Here is a 10,620-nt window from a genome sequence, read left to right on the forward strand (position 1 = left end):
ATACTACTGCACGTACCTTATTTAATTAATACAGATGAGCAACAGAATGCTGTTCACAATGAGGAAAATGAATGATGTAGCAGGATAATCATATTGTTTCCATAAGTCTAACATGCATAGCCTACAACATCTCAACTTTGATTCACATCTAAAAAGAGCAGTCCAAGAGAAGCTGAATGTTTTAAACTCTTGAATGCCTTATTGCCACCATGTATTATGTAAATCACATGTTTCTATCTAAGTACCTACCTAGCAGTAAGAATTCCTTCGTAAGTTTTTAGCTGTTCCATAAAACCTGGATTTGGATTAACACACGCTCTTCTACTTTGAACATATTCATAAGCTTCATCCAAACACCATTTATTGTCTTTCATTAGGAATGCCATGCACTAAAAAATATCATCAAATATAATTATATACTCTTCAACAACAAATATGGATGTCAACTAGAAATTGATATTCAACCCTCTCTACTTACAGTATAGTATTTAGCATACGTTAACAATGACAGCCAATACCAGAGGGGCACACCAGCCATCATGTAAACATAATTTCATTTCACTAACAGAACTACTTTACAAGTTCTATTATGCTTTCTGTAGCCCTAACTGTCAACAACAAAACTCAAAAGACATCATGCCTACAAGTTTTTTTTAAATATTCTGTAAAATTTCTACTTTACGGAGCCCCTTAAGCGCAATTTTCAACACTTTTTACTATTTAGTTTAAACGAAATAGTTACTTCGTTTAAACGAATTAATTATTTCGTTTAAACGAATTATTAAATCGTTTTTAATTTTTTCGTCTATTTCGTTTAAACAAAATAAATGATGTTTTTCGTTTAAACGAAATAATAAATAAATATGTTTACAATTGCGCCTTAGGGGCTCTGTACTAAAAGTACAGTAAAGCCTTTTCTCAAATATGAGAATCTTCGTCATGTTCTATCTCAATTCCAGACAAGGTATGCTGAACGCATGAAACCAGAAGCCCCTCTGCAAATGGGTTTGTCAACTAAGTCTGTTGTTATAGAATCAAGCACCTTAAGATTTTCCTCATTAATTTTTCTCTTTTTGAAAAATAACCTAGCCAAGTCCATAATATTGAATACAAACTAAAATCTGACTTACAGTTGAAGCTGAACGACTGATTCCCATCTTACAATGAACTAAAACCTTGGAGTTATTTTTACGAGCTCTATCAATAAAATCATAGGTTTTATTCCAATGTTGTAAGAGATCAGATTCAGGTCTATCATAGAGTCGTATATTTTTATATTGAAACATTCCTTGAAAGAAATTATCAATCTCTCTTGTGATATTTAATATATAACCAATACTGAAAAAAAGAAACAAGAAAACAAAATTTCAAAAATGGACGTTTAGAGATCTTTCAAGATATGTGAAGAGAATTGATGAATACTCAATACCATATATGTCAAAAAATTTCCTTCAGCTAATATTACTTCAAATGGATACAAATAATCTATTTTTGGTTAATCCATGGACTAGCTTTTGAAAAGAACTTAGGTGGTATCCTAGATGGATGTTACTGTTTTATTTTTTTGAATGTTCTAGAGTTCAACACAACATGACTGAACATATTCACAATTACAAGAACAGAACTCACCCAAGACTTTTCAGTTCTTTAACATTAGCAGCATTCCATTCGGATCCTAAGTAGAGAAAATCTGTAATTTGTGAAGCTTGATCCATCTGTCCTAATATTCTCATAGTTTCTAAATCAAAGAAGGCTCTGTATGGCATAACACTAATACCTAATTTCTCTTCTACAGCCAGACGTAGCTAAAAAACAAAAAACAACCAAAATTGCGTAATCTTTTTATGTTAATGTCGCTAAAATTACAACTAAAACTGTGTGGTAAAATACAGCACATGAAAATGCCATAATATAGTAAGGTCAACTCAATAAACACTTCATTAGTTTAGTTTAGTTTATAAGTTGGACATAGAAATGAGGCAAGACCATTTTATGATAGAATGAAGGATTAATGAAGGATTAATGAATGATACATACTGATTTACTGGTGGCTTCATCTAAATCAACCTGCATCATCACCTCATATAGCTCTTGAGTTATAGATTTCTTAATTCTAGCTGTTTCTTCACTAAAAACATAAATACAAAGTTGAATTCATTTATCATGTTATATGTATTACACAGCAAATCATAGGAAAAATCAAAAATCCTGTTATTCCAATTATCCAGCTGATTCATGACCAAGCCATTTCCAAGATGACTATAGTAAAAGAATAGTAAATACAATAACAGTATGAGTATATAAATATGTTTTGTCCACTTATAGCACAGAATCTTTAGGAAAAAATAGCTGCTTATCTGCAGATACATAGGTAATAACTTACTCATCATTAGCATCTTCTGAAGCTATCAAAGTATCTAAATTTACTAATACACCTTCCATAAAATGCCTGAAAGGATAAAAACAAACCAACATAGAGAGATTTATTGAGAGAACCACTGTCATATGCAGGGGCGTAGCAACTGAACTTGTCAATTCGTTGGCAATGGCTAGAGCCATCAGTAAAACTAATTGGTGAAGCTTTTGTTGGTTATGTTTTTGTTTAATTGCTCGTCTGCATTAATAATGAATAGAGATATATAATTATGATAATGGTGTTTATGTGGAAATAATTATATAAGTTTAAACATTAAAACACGAAAAGATGGATTATGTATGTACGTACGTATGTATGTATATAAGTTTGTTTCTATGAAGGAGCGTTTAAGACCACATAGTCGTCAGTAAAACTTATACACCATCAGTCAAATTGAGTATGCTACATATCTGTTGCCAATCTGTTATGTTTCATTTTTATCTATTGTTAACTAAATTAGTAATTGTACTCCATAAAATTGTTCTCTTTATTATCATCAATTACTAAATACCACTAAGAATTTCTAAACATTGTGCTCACAGTAAATTTTCATGAATCAAGACAGGGGCAGACAATACTGTCCACATAGACATAAAAATAACCTTACCATTGACTCATTCTATCTTTATCTGTGATATCTATTTTACTGTTATAATAGGACAGCCAGGTATGTGATAAGCCTTCTGATGTATATAATTTTTTATCAGCCATTTTTATAGCTAGTTCAATACTCTGTATAGCAGACCTAAAATAAAATATACATAAACATCTTTAGATTAAACGGGGACAATCCTCTGCACAATAGATAATGGTGTTTGATTGGTGAGTTCTGCTAGCTCAGAATTCATGGAATCAAGTTGGATTAGGGCACTGAACATGTTCAAAATAATACAAATTTTGTACTTATAACTTGACTGCCCTAGCCACCTTTCTTGCATCATGGAATAATGTAAATGGAGTGATTTGATTGGATTGTACGATAGCGAATAGAGCCAATCAGAGAATGTCTCTAGACACAAAGCCAAAATTACAGTATTTCTGGCAAGGGTTCTGAATGGCTGTATTCGCTATCATACAATTCAATCAAATAATTGCATTCCAAGTAGTTATTGATATAAGAATGAAATATAAGCTATAACTTACCACATAACTTGAACAGATACAGGTTTAAATATAAAGTGATGACCATCATGTACTAGTATAGTAAATCCACTGTAATAAACATTACATATACTATAATTACAAGATCAATATAAAATATTCTATGATAGAACCATTTTTGCTTCCTTTTAAGTAACTGTTTCTGAAAATTTCTGCAGAATAAAAGTTACAACTTATCTGTTGCTTAAAGATATTATAGTGTTTAGCTCTTTATTTGAGGTCCAAGGCTGTTTGTATTCAGTACTTACCCATCTCCATCCAGTCTTATTTTGGTTCCTGATAATATAGGTATAACAAGTCCTAGACTGACTGTATCTCGGTAATCAATACCTAGTATAACCGCTTCCTCTTCATCTTGTCTACCAATAGTCGATACTAATGCTAGGTACCGGTGATCTGGACTGGCTGAACTATTCTCTAATTTAACAGCCTGGAATATAATATTTGATTCTATGTACTCATCAACTTTACAACACAACCTCTTAATCAAGAAATAGTTCACTTTATCCAAATACTTATTTTTTTATTTTTTTTTTATTTACGAATACAACTTTTAATAATATAAGAGGGGTAGTCAGTATTCATAATTTTCACAAGTTTTGTGTATGCGTTAATTTACTAAATAACCACATGTTGATTGACCAGTTTGACAAAAAATTAAAAAGGAAAGATCTTAAAAGAAAACACTGGTCTGGATCTTAACCAGTACTCTATGTAATTCTACGTAATAAGCACAAAAATGCACATCAATTCAATGTAAGGACTGACATATCTTGACTATCGTTAAACAGTGCTGGATGATCTAATATGAAAAGAAATACATGGGCACCAGCAATATAAACAGTACTCAGTACCAATATAGAAAGACAAGAGTGTAATATGATAACATACCATCTTCATTTTATCTTCAGGTCGTAGCAAGTGTAACATCGCCTGTAAGTGATGCTGCATATCACCTACAATAACAAATTTATATTACATTACTCATAAGTTTTAGTTAGAAAAAAAAAACAAATATTGGGTGGATGAGACAAAACAAAAATATATGTCTCCCTACCTTTGTTTTGACAAAAATTTTGTTTTTAAAAATTCTATTTTAAAGTGTTTCAACTTAAGAAGGTAAGTTTTTATGAAATTATGTTGTTGGCTTTGATATTATTTCGTACACAAACACAGCCTGTTTAACAGTTTACTTACCAAAAAAGTTGTCATTTTGTATATTCTCTGTGAAGGTCAATTTTATACCTTATACCTAGTCATTGATTACTAAATAAATCTCTGATGCTATGGATTTTTGATATTTCTGTAGCAAACAAGATTATCACTACCCTTATTCATATTATTAATAATATTTACTTAGAAAAAGTTTTTTAAAAAAAAGGTGGTTCAAAAAGAAGTTTTGAATAACAACTAGAAATCTATTGGCAATCTTTAAATATCCTATTATATTCATTTCAAGAGAATTGATTATTGAATGTTTGAAACATTAGAGACAACAAACAAAACGTTATTGACTAGTTTTTCCTTGTCAACAAAATCAACAAATGGAGGGAAAAACATCAGGTGAATATTGACATTGAGAGTAATGGCTGATGTTTTTAAAAAGGTCTCTCCATCTTTGTTTTCACACAAACGATTTCAATGTTTAAGACTAAACCAACTCTAATTCTTTGACTCAAAATCTAAAAATCTGAATTTTGACTTAAAACACCATGCTTGTAATCTGATGTAAAGTTCGCAATGACATTTTGTATTTGTGATGGCATTACACAGGGTTATCTATTGCAGCCCTCTTTATCTTGTTTATTTGTAAAAGATATTGATGGTTCGTGAGAATGTGTTAGTAGTAGAAGAGATAATCGTTATAGATTTGACAAAATAGAGTGATGTTATCATGTGACATTATAACAAAATAATACCACAATCTTTATCTCTGAACTTAGTTTCCTCGTTTGATTGAAATGACAGATCAACTTGACCTATTCATTTTCTCTCTAAAATATTGTGATGTCTGCTGTGACTTTACATAGAAATTGTATGACAGTTCCAGAGCAATGATGAAACTCAACTCGTTCATTACATTAAGTTATTGCACTTCTATTCCTGTAAGCACTTACTGTCGCCCTTATATCTTCCTGACAATAAATGCTAATTCAGACCTACCTCCATGATTTTTCTTTGATGTTTTTCTACTGCAATCACTCTGAGGTAAAATTAAAGCGGCTCCTTTTACAGTGAAATAACTCTCACTCAAACTAGAAAAATAAAAACATTCATAAGAATTTTTAAATAATGATTAAAAGAAAAAAATGTTTCAGCGCAAATAAAAAATTGCCAGTTTCAAATATTAACGAGTCAATTACAAATACATCCAAAATATTCCTAAAATTAACAATTTGGAGACAAACTGCAATAAACAAAAGGTTATACTCCATTAAATCTAATAGTAATTTGTGTATGTCCACCCAATTTTCAAATTGGTACATGTAACATGATTATCTGGTGTAATTTTAGGTGTAGTTGAAATTGTTTTAACCTTTCAATGAACTGATAAGTGCAAATTAAAGGTTTATTTACTCAAATAATCTCATATAAATAATCATATACAGTTATCAATGTAAACATGAGTCTTTTCTAATCTATTTTTTTTTTACCAACAAATAAGAAAATGAAGCTGAAAAACGTTGAAAACCACACAATTTTGTCTGCTAGTGGCTAATTTTTTTTGTTCTTCAAAACATGTGTGAGTTACTACGACACCCACAGTAAGGATTCAGTATAATTATTAAACTTATGGAGCAAGAACCGCAGTTCATGAAAAAGTCTTCGAGATCTATTAGTCATAGAGTCACTACATACATGTTTGAAATTTGTTAACTCTGGAACTTTCATTCCAATTTCCCCAAAAAATATTATTTGCATGTATAGTGCACATCTTTTTACCCTGAGTAGGGATGTCAAACTTAATTGACTGCGACAGAGGTGATACATTTAAAACATGTTCAATTACAAGTCCTCTTTTGTCAATTGATCAGTAACCAAGGTTTTACTGTATATATACAGAGACTAATTATTAATAAGCCTGAACCATTTTAATGCTACCTCCAAAGCATTAATTAAAGCATAATATAAGATATAGGATTATACTTGATTATATAGATCTATTTCTAGCATTAATTAAATAAATAAATAAATAATATAGCTCACAGCAAAATATAATATGATATATAATGATTAATAGAAATATAGAGACTAAAATAATCTCTAATTTATAAATGATGATTATATCAATGACTAATACAATGCTCTAATATTGTCTCAACAGATTACAAACTTCATTCTTTTTACTAATATGTAATATATAATATCTACTAATGTACCTTTGTATCACTAATAAATGTGAAGTGTTGGGGGCCATAGTCCTCTTATTCAGAGAGCCTGTACAATTTGGGAAAAGAGGGCAATACTAGAGAAACTATAGCAGTTAACTTCCTCCTCCTGAATAATTCTGGAGAACAAAGAATCAAAATAACAGATTTTATTTCCTGTTGCCCTTAAAAAGATACTTCAAAATTCATGTCCAAAAGAATACTAATTTGGCCATATTTATATTAACATGTTGAAGAAACACTTTCTAAGTGATTAATGTGAAACAGTAGATAAGTGCATCACTGCATCTAATTATTGAATTTGAACAAAATCTTTAATTTGGCATCAAATCCATGTATATCATATCCTGAAATGAAATCATCTGAGCATTTTAGATTTCCATTTGGACATGACTGGCTGAGCATGTTCTCAAATAATATCAGTAAAAAAAAATCACTTTACCTGTTAAGAAACTCAATAACAAACATTTAGAAGTAATAATGTTGACTATAATAATCGAGTTTTAAATACACTGCATAGTGGTGGAGTATAATATTTATAACTTATTTATCTTATAGAAATATTTCACACCTCACTGACACATAGCCTACTTTCATTTTAAAAACAAGTAGGCTAAGATGACTGGTATGCTGACTATGTAGTCTGTCACTTTAAGTCTCAAATTAATATCCCCATTTCATTAGGTTAAAGACCTTAAGTAATATTATGGTTTTAAAAATAATTTCAAGCAAAATGAAATAAATTAGGGCAAGATAATTAAAATTTGATGAATATCTAGAATAAAAGACATCTAAATATTGAGTTTTATTGGCTTAAAAATCAAATATTCATAGGAAATGTTAAGAAATTACATCCAGAAATGTATCATATGAACCAAAAGTCCATATTGCCTTTCTAAAATGTCATGAAATTTAATACGATATTTCAAAACAAATTGGAATGGTACAACTTTTAGCAATTAGGTGTAGAACAATGCATTATTTCATTGTCAAAATGCCACTGCTCGGCTATATCGGGTCAGACTGGTTTTCACTTCAGAAAAGCTGAATAAATTCTATTTATGAGATCATTTGAATCAACTAATATAATACTGAAATTTACAGAAAAAAATTACACTAAAAATTCAATACAGAAATACAATAAAAAGAAAATCAAGCAAGAAAAGATACTATAAGTTGACATATTTTTAACAGGGAAATTATAAAGACTTTGAACTAATAACCAAGTAAGGAGGTCAAACAGCAAACAGGATACAAAGAAATATGATGAGGTGAAAGGGGTTAATGACTCTTATATGATTTAAATCTTTTTTTAATGATGATTTAATAATTACAGTGGTGTAACCTATTTTCGTGGATATAAGGATTCAACACCGAATTTCGTCAAAGTTAAAAAAACGAAATTTTTTTTTTATGTCTTAGATGTTTCCTCAGATATTCTACAAAATAATTAAAATTGGTTTATTTCGATTTTCTTTATGAATTCTTCACTTTGACCCATATTTCATGAGCAACCAACTCGGTAACAGCGGCAGAATGCATCACCTATTTTCGTGTACAATGTTTGATCTATAAATAAGTCTAGAAAAACACGTTGTATGGATACCGGGTGGTATAATTAACTTCTCTTAGTATTTATCTTTAATATCAATTCATTATAACTAGTGACAATTCCTTCAAAGAACCACGATTTAAAAAAAAAAATAGTTTCTGACAAAATAAGATACGTAGCGTGATTTATTGCTAAAAGTCACTGAAGCAACATAAGAATATGGTCCACTTTGTGTTCCATAGAAATTTTCTGCTGACACGGAATCCGCTAGTTGATCACTTGACTTCATTCGTTGGACTACATTCCAGCAGACGACACTTGGAATTCCGATTATAAGGGATTATAAGGAAATTCAGCCGATAAAAAATGGTGATGTTTGGTAATAACTGAAATCCGCCATTTTGTATTTGTCAAATTATACATTAATGCATTTTACCTTGCTTAAAACTACTGGATTCATTCTACTAGCTGATATTGTAGAGAAAACCCATGTTTATTAAAACAAACTAATGTGGAGGTCGCGCAAGGTCACTCATGTAAATTATTAATCATTTCCGGAAATGCACGAATAATAGGTTTCCACGAAATTAGGTTACTCGACTGTAATAAAAAAAAAACTCTTTTACTATATTAAGGTAGATGACTCTCATATCTATTTTTGACAGACATTTATGTTAGAATTATAGACTAGTTGTGAGTCAACAAGTTCTTTGCAAGCTATCAGTTGTCAACTTAGCTATCCAAGTCTTAAAGGTTTTAGTCAAGATAGATATCATAGGCTATCTATGAGTCAACAGGTTTTAATCATCATACTGTCAAAATAGCTGTCATGGGCTATACATGAGTCAATAGGCTTTTATTAATTTTCTAACTGTCAAAACATCATATCATGGGCTGTCTATGAGTCAACAGGCTTTTATCAATTTGCTTACTGTCAAAATAGCTGTCATGGGCTGTCTATGAGTCAACAGGCTTTTATCAATTTGCTTACTGTCAAAATAGCTGTCATGGGCTGTCTATGAGTCAACAGGCTTTTATCAATTTGCTTACTGTCAAAATAGCTGTCATGGGCTGTCTATTAGTCAACAAGCTAACTGTTAAATCAGCTGTAAGAAGCTCACCAAGTTAATGAGCTAAATCTTGATCATATTATCTGTCAAAGAAATGAGGCAACAAGTTTATTCAGTCAGTCACAAACTTGTCAAGTTAGATATGAAAGACTATATAAAAATGTTTATAGCTTTGTGCCAACTGTAAAATTGGCTATCAAAAAGCCTAGGTATAAGCCAGCAAATTATTATCTAGTTAACTATGAAATTAGATATCAAAGGGTAGGTAATATTTAACAAGATATTAATTTGTCACACACAAAACATTGAAGGAATAAATGGCTTATTTTTATAAAAAGTTATATGATCTGAAGTCACATTAAAAACTGGAAGATATTTCACACTACTAAATGCTAGAAGCATTTGTGAAATTTCTGAAAAAAGTCTCAGTCTATTGTATAATATGACAGACTCTTGCTAGTTCTAGCAGCAATACATCACCTTACTATCACAAGTAATTGATGGTACATCTTAGCATCGATAAGAAAAAATAAAACTTCTAGCACTAAATAGATTTCTGAACTTATAGCTTATCAATCAATATATATATGAAAAAATCAAAGAGAAAGTCAACATAAAAAAAACTGAAAGGAATGCCAGGGGTCACTATGTCTTTACAATGCCAATGGAGAGAGAAGTAATTCAAATAAATCTGAAGTTCTCTTTGAATTTTTGAAGGTTTTCAAAAGCATTTTCTACTCTTTGAATGTGTAGAAATAAGACCTAGAAAGTGTGTTTTGAATTACAGAACCAATCTAAATTAGTGTGTGATATGGAAATGTGAGGATTTCAATACCTAGAAAGGTCTTAATGCCTAACTACTTGAAAAACATATAACACTGGCCTTGACATTCCCTTTAACATGCTATGAAATCTGTAACCAATATCAATAATGTCACCAAGTCAATCTTCCCCTGCATATTGGGCAGATTTTGTGTGTGTGAAATAATGGCCACCAGTATTCAAAAGGGTAATGATACTTATTATTTCACA

At 30.5% G+C, this 10,620-nt stretch overlaps 1 protein-coding gene across 1 annotated transcript; it reads right to left on the reverse strand.

The window, feature by feature from the left end:
• Positions 1–245: 245 nt before the first annotated feature.
• LOTGIDRAFT_140154 (hypothetical protein) lies at positions 246–5,849 on the reverse strand (the record flags this gene model as incomplete). Its single annotated transcript, XM_009050083.1, has 10 exons — positions 246–389; positions 1,131–1,338; positions 1,630–1,805; positions 2,038–2,128; positions 2,261–2,318; positions 3,031–3,161; positions 3,560–3,628; positions 3,826–4,007; positions 4,469–4,533; positions 5,741–5,849. Coding segments are annotated over 10 exons (1,233 nt in total), but the record flags the coding sequence as incomplete, so codon positions are not given.
• Between the last annotated feature and the right edge of the window lie 4,771 nt (positions 5,850–10,620).

The sequence above is a fragment of the Lottia gigantea genome, assembly GCF_000327385.1.
Source record: "Lottia gigantea unplaced genomic scaffold LOTGIsca_144, whole genome shotgun sequence".
NCBI lineage: Eukaryota > Metazoa > Mollusca > Gastropoda > Lottiidae > Lottia > Lottia gigantea.